This window comes from Pleurodeles waltl, chromosome 3_1, assembly GCF_031143425.1.
Source record: "Pleurodeles waltl isolate 20211129_DDA chromosome 3_1, aPleWal1.hap1.20221129, whole genome shotgun sequence".
Taxonomy (NCBI): domain Eukaryota; kingdom Metazoa; phylum Chordata; class Amphibia; order Caudata; family Salamandridae; genus Pleurodeles; species Pleurodeles waltl.
In genome coordinates, this window is record NC_090440.1 from 283,392,280 (window position 1) to 283,416,458 (window position 24,179).

A 24,179-nucleotide genomic window follows, 5' to 3' on the forward strand; every position below is an offset into this window, starting at 1 on the left:
TAACTACAAACGCCCTGGAGGGGCTAAGTATATGGCTACACTGCATTACTTTCTCCTCTTTTTTCATGGGGTTATCACCTATAGGGGCTAACATTATGGTTACATGACCACGTTTCTTACAAATGCTATTCTTCTTTGGTGCCCTCTACGGGCTGTTGTGAGAATTACAGTCTAATGCCAAAAGTGTATTTCTGATAAACGTTTATATGATCATTGTATATGTTTTAATAAGCTCTCCTTATTACTGTTATGGCCATAATTCAGGCCAACATAACATCCTTATTACACTGACTGTTTGAACACTCTTGATATGTTTGGGTGACCTTTCTAGCTTATTCTCCTCTGTGTCTGTCTTGTATCTTTTTTCAGGGAATTGTGTTGGCCAGCTAGCAACTCTGATGGTGGGGTGATGAAAGTGGTATTCTATTGGAATCAGCATGGCAGATTTAAATTAGGAAGCTAAATGGCAACAATTTCATTTCAAGACAAAATTATAAGGCAGGGTTAACCAATTTATGTGGCAAGAAAAGTCCAGTTATGAATGTACAATGCCAATAGCTCTAACTCAAGCAAATGCAAGACCTATTGCATTGCAAATGCTTGTTTTCACTTTATGCTCTGCTCCATTCTACCATATGTTGGAGCTGACAGAGTGCAAGTAATTGACTATATGGGGGGCATGCACAGATCTCTGCCATCCTCTGGTTGGAATATTACTATTTCTGTTACCCTGTTTTTTTTTTTTTTTTTTTTTTTTTAACTCTCAGGGAAACCCCTGAATAAGTTTCTTATTTTCCTCACCATGCTTCTTCGAGGTTGCGGTTAGAGTGAAAGTGTTTGAGTTAGATAAAAGGGACCTGGACAGTCATGTCATATTGACAGGAGCAATTCTGCCCAACTAAAATACCCCGTTCATGTGCCAGGCCTAAAGCTCCGTCTAGAGACGGCATGACATCCCAATGCAGTTTTTTTGTACTATTTTATCAATGGAGGGATATCTTTTGGTGCCTAGATAATGAATGTACCCTAGTCTGTCCCCTCCAGTGGTTATGTCATTTGAAGACGCTCTCTCATTTTGCAGTTTTATTTTAAGGCTCTGCCAAATCTGTCCCAGTCAGACAACAAGGATGACCGAGAAAGGACTAGGTCTGCCAGTGAAATTAATAAGTTGCCAGCATATGTACACAGTTTGTATGAAAACTGCTCTATATTTCACCTCTTGATGTGAAATAAATCGGAGTAGTCCTCACTGATCCAAGCATGGCGATTGGATTCCCATAGCTAAAGAGGATGCAGGTTCGAAATCTAAAGCTGAAGGAGTTGCCTTCAGCACTTCTTTAAGTAAGGGCAAGTGTACCCTGGCAAATGCCTTTTTGATATCAACAGGGAGCAGTAAGGCAGATTTGTTGTTCTTTAAACATTGTCTATTATATGGAGGATGCACTTGGTATTGTCTGTGCATACCAAGTGCATCCTCCACATCCATCAAGTCTGGATCTATCAGACTCTGCATGTGGGTTCCCAGACTGCTATCTAGAATCTGAGGTAACAATTTCACATTTAAGTTTGGTACAGGCTATCGGCCTATGAGGTGAGTATGTGTTGCCTTCCCAGGTTTACATAGTACCTCAATGGAAGCCTAGTTCATTATCTTGGTAACTTTGCCCATTTCCCCAAAGGAACTGTACAATCAAGTGATCAGCGGTAATATGTGACAAAAAGTTTTGTAAAAATGACCTGTAAAGCCATCAAGCCCTAGTGATTTGCCGTCTAGCTTTGCCAATTAGCTTTATGTGCCATGGGCCTTTAAGTGTGATTATTTGGTTGTCGTTAGTTTTGTTAGGTGTGCTTCCGGCAGGTATTACCCAATGAGCATGACATCACTGTCAGGTCCTAATACTGAGTAAAGCTCTTCACAGAACTCCTGGAATGCCTGCTTAATATCACTGCTCTTATTGGTCAGATCAGCTTTCCATGTTTTAACTCCAGTGATTCTTTCTGCTGCTATTTTGGCCCTAAGTTTCATGCTTTGTTCCTCCCAGTTCGGAAAAGTTACTTTATCCTCAAAAGAGTATACTATTGTTTGGGAGTCTGTCATTTTATGTGCCCCCTTCAGCTCTCTAACGTGTTTGGCAAGGTCTAGGCAGTTTTTCATGCCTATTATTGATGTTCTTGGCCAACACTGAGATCACTGTATCCCTAATCAGGCTTTCGGGCTTTCCATAGGATGTGTATGTTGGTCCCTTTCTAGTTATTGGCTAGCGCCTCCACAATTTGGGTTCTGTTGTGGTCAGTGTATAGCAAGGTATCCCTCAATCTCCACAGCCCCACAGCTGTTCTGTGTGGAGGTGTAAGAACCAATAAATCTATAAGGGGATTGTCTGGATTTGTCCTCACCCCTATCTCAACCTCCTTACCCTTTCCAGTATAGAGAACAAGCTGATGAAGTCATCTCACCTGGCATTCAATTTGTTTATGCACCACTCAATAAAATTAAACATCTCTCCTATTTAGATTGTGAGCCCTACAGATATCTGAGAGGCCCAGTTCCCCAAGCTACTGCCTGCCCTCTTGCAACAGCTCCCCATCTTGCCTCATTCTTTGTGCTAATCTAGCTAACTTTCTGTCCAGAACTATATTAGGATCCTCACCTGCAATGACCTCCTTATCCAGATGTTGTATGATATTGGGAATCATTTTTTGTGAAAAAAATCCCCTTGATATTGTTAAAAAGAATTAGAAAATAAGTTCACAGTCACCCTTTCTTCCAACGGACAAAAGAGAGCGAGCATGCTTGACCCTGCAGCTAACTGTGCTTCACACATATTCTCTTGGCGTCTTGTGTACACCTGGCTTAGCATCAACAGGCAACCTAAGATTTGTGATTTTGCTGAGCTGGTAGCTTTCCTTTTCTTTAACTCTAAATTTTAAATACTAATAGGTAAACTAACACACTTAACGTCACCTCCTCCACACATAGGATTTCTGACGTAGCCAATGCCAACCCTCTTTTGCGCACAGGAAGGCTACACCAGCTACTCAGCTAATGAAACTTTCAATGACCATCCCACACCTCTGGCCCAGCCACTGATACAAGCACCCCCTGGGTCAGCTCTTACACCCTTGTCAACTAGAGAGAAAATCTGTGTATGTAGTGGGTCTTTCACCTCAGTGCTCTTGAGATGTAGCCAGGAAGCCCACTCTTAAAAGCTGCTTCAGCACTGCCTGCCACTCAGTCCCCATCGCCCCCCTCATTGGCTTCAATTTATCCCTCTTCCACTAGACTCTCCATCACCTGTACCGATATGCATGCCTGGGGCATGTGTGCGTTTTGGGAGGTTCTCGCAGTTGAGGGTCCTCAAGTGAGTCCTGTATGCCAAGGAGTCCACTGTCCTCTGTAAGGAGCCTGAACGTTTGGTAGGTGCCATCCCTTGAAATTATGTTGCAAAATGTGTGGCCCATCTCAATATTTGACCCCCTTTCTCTCACGATGATGGTTATTGATCGGAACCCTTCCGAAGAGTGGTAGCTGATAAGTCTTGGAAGAGGTGTATGCTGATGCCCTCAGAATGGACTGAGTTTGCAGCCTTAGCCGCCATCAAGACTGCCTCTTTGCCCTGCAAGTGATGGACAGACTATAGAATGTTTAAAGTTGAATTCTGCTGATGGGAACCTAGGCCAACTCAATGCGTATGGTCTAGGCAAATGGCCTCCTCCTTGAGATCGGGTCAGATGTGTCAGAACAGTCTATTCAAGTAGGCCTTGCCCTGGCCCCTATTCTTAGTATTTGTGTTATGTTTTGCTCTTTAAAATTTCAATTACATAATGCTTCAGATTTTATTTCACAGGATAATTAACACAACTCCGAGGGCTACCAACAGAATAGTCAGACCTCAACAGTTAATACAAGTGCCATTAATTTGCATGTATTTAATTAACAGCTTACCTGTGCTGCTTCTTCTAAACTATCCTTCAGTTTCTTCATTTCCTTTTCATAGTGCTCTTTGAGTTTATCAACTTCCTGGTCATGGCTTGACACCTCTTCCTTTAGTGCTCCTTTCAAGGCTGTGAGCTCCCGCTCCCTTTTGTGTAACACTTCTTCTTGTTCCTCCTTCACCTGCAGTATCTCCTGCAGGTCCATCTTCATCTGCATCAGTTCCTACAGACAGTGAACAAAGAGGAGGTAAAGGACCCATGTGAGTTTACTGGGCTGAACATTCCATATCAAGGGCACTGGGAAGGAGTTAGTAAAGAGGGAGGTGACACTTAGCAGCTGGACGAAATTTTCCCTTAACAGAATATTTTCACATTCATAGTTGGTTTCAGCAACAGATCTACTTTAATATATAATACCTACTGGTGGTCACCACCAGGTAGTTATAGTTAGGACCACGTTTCTATAGACAAAGCAGTTTTTTGCATGCCCATATCTTTGGCGCCACTTGATGAATATTCACAAAATGTTCCAAAGAAATCCGACAGTCACGTCAGCTGCTGTCTGGAAAGTTTCAGGGTGATCCATCAAGCGGGGACAAGAAAACAGCAGGGTGTCAAAAAAGGAGCATTTCCACTGCTAATTCCCAAAGGGATTTTGAATAGTAAATTTCCTATTTAGTGTAAATCTGTTCAGTATTTTTAGAGAAGTTAAAGAAAATCCAAATTTGTATGCATAGGGACACAAAGGATTTGCGACCCCTTTTTGATCTTGTGCTGAAATCGGACTGGTTGCCCACACTTCAACAAGGAAGTGTTGGCAGCCATGTTGGGACTCTGCATCAGCCGAGTACCAGAAAAAAGTATTAACAAAAAAAAGGGGTCCAGGGTAGAGTCACACTGACCTCTTAGCTCTGGTGCTGAGCAAAAAAGTATTTATTTTATAAATGTTCTCCAGGATTCCGGTGATCCTGAAAGAAACCCCCCCCCCCCCCCAAAAAAAAGTGTGGACTCCCGCACTTCATTTGCATTTAAGCCCTGAGGAGGTGGCGGTCCCCTGGGCTGGTTAGGGGGGGGGGCTGGAGGCAAATGTGCGACTAATAGTTACCTTAGAGAACAAGTTATAGTTACTTGAGATAACTCTAACTATAACAAGAGAATTTCTATTTTTTTGTACGTTTAAAATGTGAGTCTAACTAGAACGTCCCTGTAACCTTTGGGTTTTTAAGTGAATATATTTATATGTATATACATACATACATACATCAATATGCATATATAGACAACTCTAAAAGTCACTAACAAGTACATAACGCCCAATGAGGTGGCTGCCATGTAAGGGGAAGTTGTCATCCTCTACAAATAGATCCAACCATCCTTCTTCTACAAACCCCTGAGATGAAATGAAAGGAATAACAAGAAAACTTTGCTGAAATAAAGGGTGTATATTCTAAACTGTGTTATGGTGACCATCTTAAAAAAGTGGAGGTTTCCGCCGAAATGCTTCATCGTAGTTACAAACCATGGCTACCATGATACCAAAAAGAAAATGAACACACTGGTAGCCAAATTTTTCTGGTGTGCCGTTGGCTCATTGGGCGAAGGATTGTTGGATGTGTAAAAACATACATGCGGTAACTCATGATAGCTTAACTGTCAGCAGGCTCACCTTTTCAAAATGTCCATTTGGGACTTTAACAATTAATGAATGAAAAAACAAAAAGCTATTAGACCATGAACACATATTAAAGGTGCACAAACACTGGTTAGACCAAACTTAACAAGGCCAAAGGCAATACATCCTAAAAAAGACAAGTTTCACTAGAAGTAATTGTACAAAAATAGTCAATGAAATATGTTTTCATGCCTTCCTGGAGCCAGAGGCCCACACGATTTCCCATCTAGTGTTTTCTGCTGTCAAACTGCTCTTCATAACTTCAGAGGACCAGGTTTCATTTGTTGTGCGGGAAAATAGAAACTCATGCTAAACCCACAGTTACAAATAAATGATTACAGATTCAGTATCCTATACAATACGGAGATATGTTATGTTAACCCTTCTTTGTGATGGTGTGCCAGTGTTACAGCCACAGACACCAGTGCACGAGGTCAATAATTCATTTTCACCTTTACCTACACTGAACAAGGATCTGAAATATACTGGACGGGGTTGCTGAGACACGCATGACATTGGTATTACCTATTGTTAAAGGAAGCTCCGGTGGGTTTGATTTCAGGCTCCATGATCTAATGAGCCCGGCATGTAATGAGTATTGAACGCATGTCTACGTTCCACACAGGGGTTTGCAGGCATACTGGATGGAGAGTGACTGACAGGCTGGTTGTCTACCTCTACATGTTTTAATTAGTACAAGTACAGGGAGTGCAGAATTATTAGGCAAATGAGTATTTTGACCACATCATCCTCTTTATGCATGTTGTCTTACTCCAAGCTGTATAGGCTCGAAAGCCTACTACCAATTAAGCATATTATGTGATGTGCATCTCTGTAATGAGAAGGGGTGTGGTCTAATGACATCAACACCCTATATCAGGTGTGAATAATTATTAGGCAACTTCCTTTCCTTTGGCAAAATGGGTCAAAAGAAGGACTTGACAGGCTCAGAAAAGTCAAAAATAGTGAGATATCTTGCAGAGGGATGCAGCACTCTTAAAATTGCAAAGCTTCTGAAGCGTGATCATCGAACAATCAAGCGTTTCATTCAAAATAGTCAACAGGGTCGCAAGAAGCGTGTGGAAAAACCAAGGCGCAAAATAACTGCCCATGAACTGAGAAAAGTCAAGCGTGCAGCTGCCACGATGCCACTTGCCACCAGTTTGGCCATATTTCAGAGCTGCAACATCACTGGAGTGCCCAAAAGCACAAGGTGTGCAATACTCAGAGACATGGCCAAGGTAAGAAAGGCTGAAAGACGACCACCACTGAACAAGACACACAAGCCGAAACGTCAAGACTGGGCCAAGAAATATCTCAAGACTGATTTTTCTAAGGTTTTATGGACTGATGAAATGAGAGTGAGTCTTGATGGGCCCGTGGCTGGATTGGTAAAGGGCAGAGAGCTCCAGTCCGACTCAGACGCCAGCAAGGTGGAGGTGGAGTACAGGTTTGGGCTGGTATCATCAAAGATGAGCTTGTGGGCCTTTTCGGGTTGAGGATGGAGTCAAGCTCAACTCCCAGTCCTACTGCCAGTTCCTGGAAGACACCTTCTTCAAGCAGTGGTACAGGAAGAAGTCTGCATCCTTCAAGAAAAACATGATTTTCATGCAGGACAATGCTCCATCACACGCGTCAAAGTACTCCACAGCGTGGCTGGCAAGAAAGGGTATAAAAGAAGGAAATCCAATGACATGGCCTCCTTGTTCACCTGATCTGAACCCCATTGAGAACCTGTGGTCCATCATCAAATGTGAGATTTACAAGGAGGAAAAACAGTACACCTCTCTGAACAGTGTCTGGGAGGCTGTGGTTGCTGCTGCACGCAATGTTGATGGTGAACAGATCAAAACACTGACAGAATCCATGGATGGCAGGCTTTTGAGTGTCCTTGCAAAGAAAGGTGGCTATATTGGTCACTGATTTTTTTTTGTTTTGTTTTTGAATGTCAGAAATGTATATTTGTGAATGTTGAGATGTTATATTGGTTTCACTGGTAATAATAAATAATTGAAATGGGTATATATATTTTTTTGTTGAGTTGCCTAATAATTATGCACAGTAATAGTCACCTGCACACACAGATATCCCCCTAACATAGCTAAAACTAAAAACAAACTAAAAACTACTTCCAAAAATATTCAGCTTTGATATTAATGAGTTTTTTGGGTTCATTGAGAACATGGTTGTTGTTCAATAATAAAATTAATCCTCAATAATAATTCTGCACTCCCTGTATATCGAAAGTTCAAACCCATATTTTGATTGGGGGAGTGGTGTGCTAGCTTTCTATATCAAAAAATGTATGCTCCTTTTGGCCATATATTTAAAAGTGCACAGTTAAGAAGCACCAAGGTCCAAGTTAGTACAACTTCTATCTGCCCAATAGCCACAACCTTTCACATCTTGGCAACTCTACTATTTGAAACTTAAGGGGAGACAGCTTTTCCATAGTGAAGGCTTGTGTAAAGAATGTGAGATAGATCAACAAATTGGAATGAAGTGTATGTCTTCCGAGTGCTCCAGCATCTGATGAGTCCCTGTTAGCTGTTTGCAGTGAGGGAAGACATGCAGAGCAAAGCCAGCTAAATAGACTGAAAATACTAATACGTTTGCAGTGCAAACAACAAGTCATTAGAAGAGTCTCAGCCTTTCACATAGGGACACGTTCAGGTTGAGGATAATGTTCAGCAAATCCCCGCTGGCTGCACATTTAGGACAGAGAAAGTAACAAATCTAGCACTCGGAGGCAGCCGGCTGCAACTGTTTGCGCCAAGCCGCACTACAAAGAGCAATTACGGAGAATGACCTCACTCAAACAGTGAGAGGGAGAGGGAGGGAGAGAGAGGGAGGGAGAGAGAGAGAGGGAGAGGGAGAGAGAGAGAGGGAGAGAGAGGGAAAGGGAGAGGGAGAGGGAGGGAGAGGGAGAGAGAGAGAGAGGCAGAGAGAGTGTGAGAGAGAGAAAGGGAGAGGGAGAGAGAGAGAGAGAGAGAGAGAGAGAGTGAGTGTGAGAGAGAGAGAGAGAGAGAGTGTGACAGAGAGAAAGAGTGAGTGTGTGTGTGCTTGTGTCGATATTTATGCAGGACAAACCTGGCTGTGAAGCGACAGAGCGCTAAAAAGAGGGCAAGAGCCATGATTCAAGAGCGTTACAATAGCTAGTTTCTATATGAACTTAACTGAAGGAAGAACATTAATAATGTCATTTAACTGATATCTTGATCATTAAAATATATGATTTATCTTATTTTAGGGGTAAAAAAGAAACACTTTGGGCAGTTACGTTGGATAGATACATCGAAGCATGGCAGCTGAGGAGACAGAAAAATCTGAGTCCAAGATTTCGAAATAAACATCTTCACCCAACCTTAAGCATCAACCCCCACCCTCCTCGCCAATACGTTTTCACCAATTAATCTTTTTGATCTCTTCCAGTAGCAATTATAACTGGGCAGTTTGGTGGTGCAGTCGACTAATGTGTAGATTGGGGATCTGTGTTTGAGATCATGGTCCAGGTTAAAATCCTGGAGGGCCCACTTATTCTTCGCTTTCATCCTTCCAAGTTCTATAAAATGACAAGACACCTCTGTGATTCAGTGCCCCATTCATGTGCTGTGCACGGACAACCACGTGCACGATTCAGTTATTAATGTACACACAACAGTACTCTAAAACAAAACAAACACTAGCCACTGCATGCTACCCACCATAACCTCTTCGATGCCTCGTCAGGACTTGTAAGAGCTACATAAATCCAATTAAAATACAATATATTAAAAATAACTGCTAAACGTTTAGCCCCGCTTTTATGGGAAGCAGTACAGTCACTTGGGACTGAAAAAGATTGTTACTTGCACACTGGAATGACAAAACATTCCTTTATCACCCAAATTATTTCTGTCTACATAAATGATTCAAATGTATCATATGCTCCATTATTTCAGGGATTGTTAGGTAGATCTGTGTCAATCAAGAGCATAATAAGTGACCTCCTCTGCGTGCATCGGAATTTTGTGCAACAAATGTACAGCAGAAGTGTGAAAAGCTAGCAGAGCATATTTATAAGAAATTGAGTTCAAATAAAAGCCACAACAAATGATCCACAAAAAAGACCCTGCTCTGAAATCTCACTGTACCCAAGGTATGAGGAAATTTCTAAGGATGAACGTTGCCGCTCTGTGACAACCTTCAAAGGCTTTGAACATAGCTACATAGCAACTGAGAGATGCGAACCGCATCGACAACGCAAAACAACTGAAAAATATTAATACAAATGTATAAAGAAAATGCCACAAACTCAATTATCTATTAACCTTTACACTTGTTAGTAGCTTCCATTTAAAAGCAAATGCATTGTTTGGAGCTGTAGCATGCAGATTTTCTTTCAAAATAGTACTGCATATAGCCTTGCTTTTCCAACCAGTTCAGTTAACCAGGTATTCAAGAGCATCTCTTCTATGAGGGCATTTGGGGCAGTGTCCCACCAGCCACGGAGAAAGGAGATGGCAGAGTAGTCTACTACATACCACCTGCCAAGCCTGGCATTAGGAGTGCAGCAGAGAAGTGTGCAAACACGCTGGGCACGCAAGGCTAGGCTTCTTTAATTTCACCACAATGACGCATGCCCAGTGTGAGCTTCAAAGGCACTGTGAGGGTAGGCACTGCCACAAGGAGGACAGGCTTAGCATAAGTAACTGCTTGCCCTGAGCCTTATGTTCGCAAAATGCACATATTTGACATGCATCCTGCACTTAGCACTTCTGTCCTGAATAGGATCCTTGTTGTGTCTCAGCCACCTCAGATCTTCCCTGGAAAGTTTTGGGGTGATCCATGAAGCAGAGGCAAATGTCTTCACTACACTTGATATGACATGTTAATTCTGACATGGCCTCACAGGATTTGACAGCATTCTTTACACCAGTGGGGGTGTATACATTCAAGAAGCTGCCTTTTGGCCTGGTATTGGCAGCCTTAGATTTTTAGAGAGTAATGTCAGATGTTTTGAAGGGCCTACATGGAGTCAGGTGTTACCAAGATGATTTGCTGATATTTGGAAAAGACAAAGGTGAACATGATAATAGAGTGCATTGGCTTCTAGAAAGATTGACACATTTGGGTCTGACCTTAAAAGAGAAGAAATGCAAGTTTAGTGTGCAAGAGGTAGATTATCTAGAGCATCACATTACATGTACAGGTATCCACCCAAAAAGGAACAAGTAGATATTGGGGGTCATTCCTACCCTGGCGGTCCGAGACCGCCAGGGTAGGGGACGGAGGAAGCACCGCCAACAGGCTGGTGGTGCTTCAGGGGCTATTCTCACCGCGGCGGTAAAGCCGCGGTCAGAAAAGGGAAGCCGGCGGTTTCCCGCCAGCTTCCCGCTGCCCCAGGGAATCCTCCACGGCGGCGCTGCAAGCAGCACCGCCATGGGGATTCCGACCCCCTTCCCGCCAGCCTGGTTCTGGCGGTTTTCACCGCCAGAACATGGCTGGGGGGAACGGGTGTCGTGGGGCCCCTGGCATGGGCACTGCAGGGGCCCCCTAACAGGGCCCCACATTGATTTTCAGTGTCTGCTTGGCAGACACTGAAAATCGCGACGGGTGCAAATGCACCCGTCGCACACCGGCAACTCCGCCGGCTCCATTCGGAGCCGGCATCCTCATTGCTGGTGCTTTCCCGCTGGGCGGGCGGGCGGCCTTTTGGCGGTCGCCCGCCAGCCCAGCGGGAAAGCCAGAATGACCGCTGCGGTCTTTTGACCGCGGTGCGGTCTTCAAAGTTGGAATGACCCCCATTATATTGAAACTAGGGGAACCAAAGCATAAAGAGTAGTTAATTTCATTTCCAAGGATGACGGAATATTATAACAAGTTTGTCAAAATTTATGCTAAGAAAACAGTCAATTTAAAATCCCTTTTGAGCAAGAAGGTGGAATTTGTATGGGGCACTGATTGTAAGAAGGAATTTGAAGAGTTCAAACATAATCTCAAAAATGCTCAAAGCGTTAGCTCTTGGTGATGAGACAATCAGTGACAGATGCTAGCCTAAAAGATCTTGGGGCTGTCTTAATTCTGATGGGACAGGGGGTTGAAGAGCTAATTGCATGTGCTTCTAGGAGTCTGAAACAGGCAGAAAAAACGATTTGGTAATTAAAAGAGACGAGTTAGGTACCTACTGGGCGTTAAACAAATTCAAAAAGTTTGTGTGTGGTACATATTTCAAGGTTTGGTCTGAACACAAACCATTGAAGGGAGTATTCATGAGGAAGTGACTTGATATCAGCCAAGATAGGGAGATGGATCACTGCTCTACAAGATTTTAGTTTCAGAGTAGAATATATAACTCGGGGTAAAAATTATTCTGCAGATTGTCTTTCAAGCCTAGCTCAGTGATGAATCAGAGGAGATGGATGACTAATTATTTGAGGAAACTGTCCATTTATGCAGGTCACCATGGGTGCAGTTTTTGAAGGGAAATGGAACACTGGATTAGGAAAAAATAGATTATGTGAGGTCACCGATGGTATAATAATGGGCAAGATCAATTTCCTTGGAAAACCCTGGTCGATGATACAATAAGAGTTACCTGTTGACAATGGCTTTCTCCTGACGGGTACTAGGTTTATGCTACCTGAGGGGTTAAGGAATAGACTCATTTCTCTAGCACATGAAGGTCACATCAGAATCATCAAGAATAAGGAGAGATTACCTTCCAACTTTTGGTGGCCTGGGCTAGATACCGCGGTTGAAAGATATGTGCAAGATTGCCTGGAATGCTGTAACAGTGATAAAGGTCTGGTCACAAGGCAGGGTCTGATGGTGTACAGAAAATTATTGAAACATCCTTGGGAGGAAGAAGCCATATTGCTGGCTCACTAAGAGAAGAACATCAGATGCCATACTTGATTCTTCTCCCTGATCTTTATTCCAGTGGGTGGAGGTTAGCTGTGTCATAGGCATTTCTTCTTCAAGTATAATAAGATGTGGCGAGTAGCTATGCAAGATTACAGAGCAGACATGCTAGAGGACTACTCCGCACACCACCCTACTAACCTGCCGCATCCTGGTCTTAAGCACAGTGGCCTACCGCTCCCGATACAGTGCTGAGGACGCGGCACAGGAGGTGCATCTTGCAGTGCGGTTTGGGGGCTGCAGTGGCTTCTGAAACTGCACCTGCTTCTCTGGGCCTAGCGGCTGGGACCATGCCACTGCTACTAGGGCTACAGCCTGATCACAGGCCAAGAGCTGGAACTACCCAGGAGCTGGATGGGACCGATGAGATCGAAGGAGCGGTGTCTCTCCTTGTGAGGGAGGCCGGGCCATGGCCGAGAAGCACACCCGCCAACAGCGATCAGGAAAAGATGCAGCCACATGTCTGGGCCTCAGCAGCAGGGTGATGGAGGTGAGCCCGAGTTCGTGACCTGTCCTGGGCTGCATACGGAAAGGCGGCAGGAGTGCACAGAGGGTATGGAGTGCTGACTGACTGGGGGCTAGGGCTGTGGAGGGTGCTGTAATTGAGGCACATGGCAGATGGACCGGTGGCAGTAAATGTGGATCGATCACTGGGATCACGCCTAACTGAATGACACTGTGGCCCCTACCAGTCAGGTGAGGGGCCTTGCAGCAGCCGTGTGGGTGGCAGCCCTGCTGCACAGTGCATGGTGGTGGACACATCTGAGCACATGGCACAAGGGCCACCCCTGCAAGTAAGGAGAAGTGGGCTAGGACACTGGGGCCCCTCCTAGTGTGCCTTATGACCCCCTCTGGGCTGAGGAGTAACCTGAAAGCTTAAGGCTAGTGCTCAATGCCCTGTGGACTTTTGGGCAGACCGGGGAGGCTCTACTCCCTTAATGCATTGGCCCACAACTACGCCATCATTATTTTCTTCTGATGTCCTGCGATAGGGGGGCCACCTGTGGCCTATGGCTCAGCAAGAGTTCAGGTGGATAGAGAAAAGGCGGTGACCTTGTTAGTGGCATTGGACATTACATGGGGCCATCAGTCAGACTCTGATGTGGCACCTCCCTCAAACAAGCATTCTATAGACTCTGCCTCTGAGGCCTCCTCAATGGACAAATTGACTTTGCCCCTCATAACACCCTGATCTGCAGATGACTTGATTTGACTATGGCTGTGGCTAGTGATAAGGGGGTCGTAGTGGGAGGGTTGCAATGACCTTGGATATTTGTGTTTCCTGTATGTTGGAAGGTTAGCTCCCTACTATATGTTTGTGCTATTGCTATTTTGGCACTGGTTTCTCCCAGTGGGGGTGCCCTGCCATTGCTGTTGCGATGGACCCTCTGAAGGGCTGTCTGGGGTATCCTTCGTGGGGAACACTGGTCCTGTCTGACTGCCTAGGGAGAGCGTCTTGTAGAGGGGTGCTACGGGCCTCTGTGCTGGCATGGGCACCCTCATTTGTCATTCCATGCTGACTCCACACATTGACACTGGCTTACAAGGTTCGACAGAGCAATTAAGGTGGTTCCTGATGGGAGTGCAAGCTAGCATCTGATGTTTGACTGGTTTGCTGACCCCCGTCTACCGCCGAACACAGGCCCATAAGCCTTGATTAGTGAACGATGCGAGGGGTTTGTTTCTCCACTTTGTTTCGGTTTTTACAGTTGACTGTGGTCATTCTGCCCAGGGGGGAGGGAGTTCAGGGTTTTTCCTATTGTTCTGTGGGTTCTGAGGTTGGGACTGATTTCTCTCTCGAGGGTGGAGTGGCAGGGGGCTGGCGGGGTTGCTTTCGGTCTGCCCACAATACATTGCTAGAACAGTGACTCACCCGAGCTGAAATTACTTACCTGGAACATACGAGGCATGGGTACAGCTGCCCGATACCACAAAATATACATGTTTCTTAAATGTCGAACTGTGCACATAGCTCTGCTACAAGAGAACCAACAAACTGTTGAGGAACCGCAACACCTCTGGCAGTGCTAGAGGGGCCAGATGTTTACCACTGTCTATTCCAGGGTGCCTTGATCTAGGCTAGGGTTGGCATACCGTTCGAGACTGCAATTGCATGTTGATGGAGATGGTAGATACATTCTAATGGAGGGGATGCTAGATGGAAGACCATTGACCCTAGGCAGCATTTATCCCCCCAACAAGGATCAGTTGGCGTTTTTCACCAGCTTATCTGGCCAGCTCGGCTCTCTGTCCAGTTGGGACACAATTATGAGGGGGGGGGGATTTTAACTGTGTTGCTAACACATCTCTGGATCGTTCTACCCCTCCTTTATCAGGAGGCTTTAGCTCACAGAGTGGTGAGGGTGTTCTGAGCTTGGATTGCAGGCTGGGGGCTGGAGGATGTGTGAAGAGTACAACATGTTGGAAACGGAGATTACTCCTTCTATTCGAGTCTCTATGCTCATCATGTTTGCTTAGACAGGGTCCTGTGCTCTCCACCCCTCTGTCCTCTCTTCTGCCTCTCTGAGTACCTGGGTCGCACCATCTCAGCCCATACCCCGCTTTTCAAAGGCCTCTGGTTGGATACTCCCCAGGCACCAGAGGTATACCCACTTGGCACCTTTGCCCAGCGGTCTAGAAAGAGAACACCGATCAGGATGGCCGTCAAAAGACCATCTCGGAATATTTTGAGCGTAGGTGGTCATCCAGCGACACTGCATGGGGTCAGCTATGAGGATTTGAATAATGCTGTACCAAGAGTCGGTGTTGTTAGATGGGATTATACACAGTTAATCACAGTGACACTAGACCAGATGTGAGGGCACAGTTGGCGGAAGCCCAAAAACATTACAAAGTCTTGTTGGAGAAACTCAGTTGTCACAATTATAAGGCCTACATTGCCAGGGTCCATGAAGAGGAAGGTAAAGCGGGCTGGCTGCTAGCCTGGTTGGTTCGCCTCAAGTCCCACGGGAACCCTATAGTATCAGTGATGGCTCCAACTGAGCGACAGGTATTTTCCCAGGTAGAGAAAAATGGGATATTTCGTGATTACTATATATAGCTCTATGGGAAGCACCCAGATGCCTTGAGTTGCAATACTATATCCTTGTTTACCCCCCTACAGTTGTGGACTATACTCCTCCCCCACACTCAAAGGCCTATTATGCCCCAGGAGGTCAAAGGAGCAATTAGGAACATGGGCAGTAGCAAAACGCGAGGCCCTGATGGACTCCCTATAGAATTTTATAACGCCTTTACTGCATTACTAGCCCCCTGCTTAGTGAGCATGTACAATGATGTTTTGCGCATTGCAGAACATCCGGCTGTTACGAGGGACGCGGTGGTCATCCCTCTCCCCAGAATGGCTGCACAGGTTGTACCCACCACCGCATACCACCCGCTATCCATGTTGAACATGGACTTCAAAATATTGAGCAAAATACTGACTGGAGGTCTTCTTTACCACATGTGAATGCTGATCCACCCGGACCAGTGCTGCTTCAGTCGCCAGTGTAGCACTTCTAATATCTGTTGCCTCTATTCTATGCCGTTTGTCACCCATCCAGTGGAGAACCCCGGGGCTGGCTTACTGGCAGTGGGCATGGCGAAGGCATTTGACACAGTCATTTGGTAATATCTCATAGCAGTCATGACTAGGATGCTTCTAGGGGCGTTGTGGATGGCCTCAGTGGGGCTTTTATATACAAAACCCATGGCCTGAATCTGCATTGCCCAAATATTTCATCCTCCTATGATGTCTGCAGTGGGGCTAGATAGGGGTCTCCTTTGCTCCCTCTCCTGTTTGCACTTGCCACAGAACCACTGGCAGCATACTGCTGGTCCCGGGGGTGGGGACGAGGCATCCAGGTGGGAGACACTGAACACCTGATCTCCCTGTATGTGATAACCTCCTACTTGATGTTTTGAATATGGCCAAAGATGTTGCATTTATGGTCCAGCTGTTCCATGATTTTGGTGAACTTTCTGGCCTAAGGGTGAACTTTGCCAGAACTCAAGTTTTGCTTGTGACAACCTGGTTCTCTGCCCCTCTAGGTCAACTGGGCCCCTTCGACATTTCGATATTTAGGTGTGCAAGTTTATCATACTCTGGATAATCTACAAGAGGGAAATCTTGGAGGTGTGGTATGATCCCTTAAGGGATGTGTGACCTTCTGGCGTTCCCTTCCACTTCCTTTTATGGCACGTAAAGCAGTGGCAAAGATTATCATTCTGCCTTGCTTACTGTATCATCTTACCAACCTACCAGTCTGGTTACCACCCTCCCGGTTTAAGCCACTAGACACCTCGTAGCAAGATATTATCTGGGATAGAGGTAGACACAGAGTTTCCTTGGATACACTTCAATGGCCTATTTTGGATGAGGGCCTAGGAGCACCTGACTTTGGGCTTTATTATCTGGTGGACCAACTTCAATGGATCACTTACTAGTTGGCTGATGTGAACCTGGCTGAACTGTGCTGTGACAGCAGTTCCTCTGATAGAGTGGCATTATTGGCCCAATTGCTGAGATTCATGCCGGGGAAGAGGGCTGATGGGACACTTTTAGAGACAGCACTTCGCTGTTGGCAACGTTGTGTGACCCGGACTCAAGACAACCCACTCTATGCTCCCTCATTGCCTTTGATAAGACTCCCCCCATGGTGACACTCTTAACTGAGGCTCAGTTGACACACAAGATGGAGACTAGCCTGGTGGTTTGGGACTGTTATGGAGCTGACACAGATTCTACTTGATGTCCTGGTTGACACGTGAGACCTGCCTCCTGGGCAGTTTCTGGTCTATGAGGCAATAGTTAGGGCCTTTGGAGATTTATTTGGCAGCAAAGCTGCTCAGCCACAACTGCATCCAATTTTGCAACTGCTGCTCATGTTAGGCAGGGGCCACCATTTGGCGAGGTGGTTATATGGAGCTCTCAATGGGCTGGTTCGGAAATCCACAACTGTGCTATGGGCCAGGTGGAAGACTGCACTGAATAAGGCACAGTTGGTTAGGGATTGGTCCCAGTAGCTAGTCTCTTCGCAGAAGATATCCCATAATATTTGATTTAAGATGATTCAGTTTAATGATTTATATCAAACTTCGGTGCTGTGTTTGCTAGTGAATGGTGGGAAAAAGAACTTGACATACAATGAAGGAGGCAAGAGTACTTTGACCGGTACAAGAAAGTAAATGACAATGTAATTCAAATTGGAGACATGGTAAAAAGTAGATCACCAGTGGGTTGTGCTCAAGGGTCCAAATTCGCACAAAAAAGGAGAGTGACCAAAGTTTTCAAAAATGCTATCAAGACTGATGATGGCAAGGTATAGAATTTAAACAGGGCATTAAAAGTGAATGGGATTCATGCTACCCCACAGAGTTCCGTTTTACCCTAAAGACTTTGTTGTCAACAAGTACTTAATGTAGGTCTGTTTCAATGGTATGATATAGGAACATTCTGTGTGTACATTGATGTTATTTCTTCCAATGTATGTTTGTACAAATATAAGTAATGTTTATGATAGCTTTAGTAATGTTTATGTGTTAGCTGTTTAGTTTATTGGTTTGTGAAATGAGGAGGAAGAAGTGTGATGTCTTGCTCTAGCGCATAGTCGCGCTAGTGCTTCACATGCGCCTTGCATGGAGTTCTGGTGCTCACTTGAAGGTCAGACCTCCTTCCCACATATTATCTCCAAAGAAACTCAGTGGCACTCAGAAAGGTTCCAGTGCATATATTTTTATTTATTTGGTGAAAGTTACAGACATATAGAGATCATCCAATCCCAAGGTCATGTTTACAGCTGGTAAGTTCTATCTTATTGTCTATATTTGTACTATTCCCATAGTACCTATTATGGGGTATTCTGGGTACTGTCATACTAAATGAATGTGTGCATATAAATACTTTAGCAAGTGCTTCATGTCAATGCAAAATGCATTGCCAATAATCCACAATGATTACAGATTCATTCTCTAAGTGAAATATTTAAAGTCAACTTTTGTAGTGTATTGAAGTAGCATCAAACTAGTTACAACTCAAAATTCAGTTTAGAACAGTCTGTATCACAGTGGTATTAAACAGCATTATAAAGCACATTATACTCTGTCCTTCTGCAATTTTTCACATACAGTGGTTAGAAACAACGGTATTTGACCCAAGCAGAGCAATGGGCATTAGTATCTCATTCGTATGAGATAAAATATAATAACTAGTCATTAAGAGTGTGTCCTAGTTGTTTTGTTTTCACAAGTAATTCTAGAATGTAATCTATGTGGCATTAAGCATGGTTTCTTCAAATCAGTTAAGGTGAGTGTTGCAATTACAAGAAATGTATAAATAACAAGGATTTAATAAATGTGTACCTCTTATTATTACTACCCATGTTCCAATTAACAACACATTATTGAGCTCCATTAATTTTCCCTGATGTAACATTAATAATATTTAGTAATAACTATTTACGTAGAAATAAAATAAATACACATATTTTATTGGTTCCCATCGGAGACAGCAGAAGGGAGTTAAAAAAAACACAGTATTAAAATAAAGCAAGGAGAATATCCAGTGCTTGAAAAGGTATTGGTTAAGCTTTCAACTTTTGGTGCATTTAACATTTTGAATGTTTACTTGGTTTTATAAGGGAATTCAGTGACTGTGCTCTGTTAGGAAGAGTAATGCCATAGATAGAATGGAACACACCAGTGTTTTAGGTGAAAAAGTGAGAGTGTGCAGAGAGTTTGTGCATGCACATGCTCATGAAGTAACTGGAGGTAGGCAGGCATTGTGTTTACAGTTGATAGAGAGTTTCAACTAATTAAGGTAAGAGTAACCTCAAGAAAGTCTTGATGGTTTCTAAAAAACAGACTATTACATAAATAGCAATTTTAATGATTTTGTCAACGGGAAAGAAGTCTTAAGAGCACAAGGAGACTCTTGATGTGTTCCAACATACATTTGACATGTAACAAAGGCATGCTGTGGTGCTATATTCCTACACACCTCAATCAGGGCTTCCCGCTCTATGTCACTGGCTCCAGAATTCTTTGCTTCGTCTAGTTCATCGTGCATTTCTGAAAGTTGGTCTTGCAAGTCTCGGATTTCAGTCTGGTTCTGTTCACGTTCCATCTTCACCTGGAATAATCTATAAAACATGCTCATATTACCATGCGAGTGAAAAAATAATCAGTCCATTGTAAACAGATATGAAAGAACAGTTAAAATGCAAAACAACTGGTACAGATCTGCTTGAAAAAGTGGAATGAAAGGCAAAAAGAAACAGAAGGAAATCAAGTTTTAATCTTTTGCAGCCTTCAGTTATTTTGGAAATTAATGGTTATTGTCTTCATAAACACAACCTGCCAACCAGTTAAAATGAATCTAGTTGGCAGTGCACTGGCTACTTCTAGGAAGAACTAGCCTGCAATCCTCACTACGTACGAGTTTGTACAGAAATGTGAAAACTGACAAACACAGAATTGCCAATAGGTCTCGAGCCAACTATGTTATCAGTACCACTTGGGGGTATGTGCTCTGATTTATTGGCAAGTTTTGGATGCCTACAGATGGAAATTTTGTGATATAAAGTCATAACTTTGCCTTTTGCGAGTTACCACTCCACTCCCAAGATACCTTGATGTAAATAGAAATGTTTCCATAATTTTTATTATTGTGAATTTTACTATTAAAAATGACAATTACAGCAACTGTGATTATATAAATTGATATTAATTCTAATAGTAATTATGAATATATTGAGTACACCAAGTAAAATGTATACATTTTAAAAATAATTGCTTTTTCCAGAGCTGGTGATGAATGACCTTGCAGCATCATGAAGAAGACTGAAACAAGCACATCCTGTCCCTCTGATCCCCAGTGTATAAATCATTTATGGTCAAATGTCCAACATGGAGTTATGATGACAGGCCTGCAGGACTGTTCATTATGGAAAACATTATTAGAGGCAGCTCAAGTAAGTAATCAGAACATCACCGCAAGAGAAATTAATCAAGGCCACAAAGATTAGAGTTGACAAAAGGCTTTGAGAGTGTGCAACCTTTAGTTATGATTCAAAGATCTTAGAAGCTTGTAGTAGGCACATAGTGGCTGCAGAAGCCCATTATCATGCGTCTTGTTATAGGAACTATGCAAGAGTTAAAGCAAAGGAGGAAGATCATGTATCTAGCCTTCAAACCGATGATCAGTACAAAAATATGAGAGCGGAAGCATATAATGAACTATTTCAATACATTAGAACTGTGATTATTCCTAACAAAGAGGTAATGTGTGTGTCAACTCTCACTGAAAGGCTTGAAACCCTCATGACATGCAGAGGAATACAGGGAATAGACAAATCAACCAAGAAGCATATTAGAAGAAAATTGGACTCTGAGTTCGGTGACCGCCTCCACATAATCCCAGACAACCAAGGAAAATTATTGGCTCAACCTGATAGTGTCATGTTACCGGACACTGTAAGAGAGAACCAGTTTGAAAAGAGAATTATCAGTTTAAAAGGTTAAGGCAACAGACATGAACAAGACCATTGATCAAATATCATTGCACATAAGAACAATGATTAAAACAAACTTGACATCAACACCATGTCCATATCAGCCATCAGATGTTGATCAAGACTAATTTACAGTGCCTGATTACCTTAACAGTTCCTATTAGGACTTGTGACTGGAGATCCAGAAAACACAAAGCTGTTCAAAAGGGTTGCCTTACTTATGCAATCATTCAGTCAGGACATTATATATGCAGTCACAAATGGCCAGCAGAAACCCCTCAAGCAATTGTTGCTCCCATGCACCGTAAAAACACTGACAGGCAAAGCTGAAATCATTTGTACTCTAAACAGACTTGGCCTTGGGATTTCATACTCACAACTGAAAGGAAAATGATACCACCTTGTGTCCTCAGAAACTTGCTGCTACCTTAAATGAGCAAATTGTTCTTTCAGCTGACATTCAGCCTCATGTCTTCACTAACTTAGCATGCAATAACATTGATAGGCTGGAAGAGACTCTTACTGGTAAGGGGACAATTCATCGAGTCAACAGTATAGCTGTGCAGCCCAAGTTGTTTGGACCACAACATTTCAAAGCTCCTCTCCCAAGCATTCAGAAACAAAAGCAAAGAACATTGACAACCAAAAATACTGAAGAAATGTTCATGTATGTTTCTGGTGAACATGAGTTGGACCTCAGCCATTGATGACAAGTACCAAAGTAATGCTGGAATTTGTTGCCCAATTGAAGCTTGCACAAAATAAGAACATAATCTGGGTTGTTACAAGAAACGAGCCTTGGCCAGATAATACCAAGTTGGACAGGATTTACTATCAGGCCTAGAGCCCTAGTTAGTGTATCACAGGATTCAATTGGCTACTTGCCCACCAATAATGCTCCTGCAACTGAGTTGACAACTGTTTCTGAAACAGAGCTGATAAGGGAATCACTGTATTTGGCAAAAACTGTAGTGGTCACGGATCAAGCTCTCTATACAAAAGCAACTGAGAGGGTGTGGAAGCACTAAGCAACATATGACAGAATAATTCTTCAAATGGGCACCTTTCACACCATTTGCAATGTCATGTCCATTCTTGGAAAACACTTTCACGAGGCAGGCCTTTGCGACCTCTGCATTGAAGCACACATGAAAGCAGAAGGATCAGTATCATCAGTACTAGACGGTCATATGTACAATCATGCAGTATGAGTAAACAAGTGCGTGTATGAAGCTGTGTTGAGACTGGCTTGGTTAGTAATTAACCCCTGGGTGGAGAAGAATTAAGAAGAGAACATTCAGGTAGTCCACTCCTCCAATGAGGATGTTAATGACTTTGCAAAAGACCTATGCCAACACAGATTAGACGGCCTGTTGGAGAATGCTGCCTTTGCCGAAGTAAAACAGCTCTACGATGTATTCCTGGAACATCTGCGTCATGACAATGGAGCTCTCTCTGCATTTTGAATGTCGAATGTGGATATTGTTGAAAATGTCATGCTGGATCTGCTGCATGCTGCTTGAGAAGGAAACTGGCATTTACATTTTACCGCCATAGGCCCATTGATCGCATGGTGTTTTGCATACGACAGGATGAACTACTCTAGATATCTTCATGTATACTATGCCGAAATTACATTACTTGCAGTGAAAGATTTTCAGTTCTACTTTCAGATGTTAATCCATTTGGCTGAATTCCAGTCGATCAAGCGACAGAGGTAACAGTCAACAAAGGCACACAGACTCCACGTGGTACAACAAGGCTCAACCTCAAGGTGAGAGCTGTGAAAACATATTATATGACTGCTGAACACTGAAGCGTCTTTTGGGTCAGATAATGGAAATGGTTCTTAACATCAGATCTTACTCACACAGACCTACTTAAGTCAAGAATTTAAAATGACGAAGATAATGTTATGAGAGCTTTTAGTCTGGTTCAAATCTGGATAAGCACATTCGTTGGGACACATGATCTCATTAGTTTCTCCATGGCAAAAAGGCATTTCAAGACATATGGGGTCATTTAGAGTTTGGCGGGCGGAAAAGTCTGCCTGTCAAACTCCCACGGTCAGGTTGCCCCCCCGTGTGGCTGCCTTCCTGCGGGCCCCATTAGGAGTTCCCACTGGGTCAGTGGGCAGAAACGGTGTTACTGCCCACTGACCCAGCGATGAAACAGCCGACAATATTGACGCCAGCTCATAATTGCGCCAGCGGCAGTGCTGCCGTGCGTGGAGTGCAACAGCACCAGTCGCGCTAAAAAGCTCGACGGGGCTGTCCATGGGGGCCAAGTGCATGGGCAGTGTAGGGGCCCACTGCACCCCATCTCTGCCAGCTTTTACATGGCGGTGCAATCTGGCGGAAAGGGGGGTCGTAATCCCCAGGGTGGCACTGCATGCAGCGCTGTCCTGGAGGATTTGGACCGCCAGATCTGCCAGTCCCTCCAGTGGAGGGAAACTGGCAGTGCTGACAGTTCAACTGTGACCCAACTGCCACGGTCATAATGCGGTAGTCTGACTGCCACCAAAGCAGTCGGATCACCACTTTGGCGGCGATCAGACCACCACTGTGTCCCTGCCGGTTTGAAGACCATCTGTGTCATAATTAGGGCCTTAGTATCCAAACTAATGAAGACACATGAAATAGGTGAACTGTGCTATACAGACTTCAAACTTGGGTGACTTGAGAATAATCCACCTATTAGGAAGTTTCATGACCCAATGAAAATGAACAAACTAAAAACCTTCACTAACATGTCCAAAAAGAAGGTAGTGAACAGCAATGGCATGACAATCATCATGAAAACAGAGATAGCACTATTTGGTTGACTCATTGTGACAGCACAGAATCAGAAACTTCAAATGCTGGATGTACTCTCTCATCCCTTAGGACATTTACCATGGGCTTTAGCAGCTCCAGAAGGTCAAACAAAGCCATTTTAGCAACATACTTGCAGAAAAACTATACCCCTGCTGAGGAAATACCTAGAAATTAAGCAACGCTGATTGATGGTATGGTTCTTGTTCAGAAAGTAAAAGGAGCGGAATCTAACTCTGGTGAGGTGGCTATGTTTGTCTTGTCCATCTCTATGCAGGGGGGAAATAGGAGTCAAAGAATTGATGTTGTGTTTGATATGTACAATGATAAATATTAAGAACA

At 43.8% G+C, this 24,179-nt stretch overlaps 1 protein-coding gene across 1 annotated transcript in view; it reads right to left on the reverse strand.

Annotated features, from left to right (window-relative positions):
• Window positions 1-24,179, reverse strand: part of CGNL1 (cingulin like 1) — a 485,508-nt gene that overhangs the window by 240,957 nt on the left and 220,372 nt on the right. The window contains exons 7-8 of the mRNA XM_069222401.1: window positions 19,512-19,653; window positions 3,947-4,159 (exon numbers count right to left, since the gene is read on the reverse strand). Of these exons, the coding sequence (XP_069078502.1) occupies window positions 3,947-4,159; window positions 19,512-19,653 (355 nt within the window). The remainder of the gene's footprint in view (window positions 1-3,946; window positions 4,160-19,511; window positions 19,654-24,179) is intronic.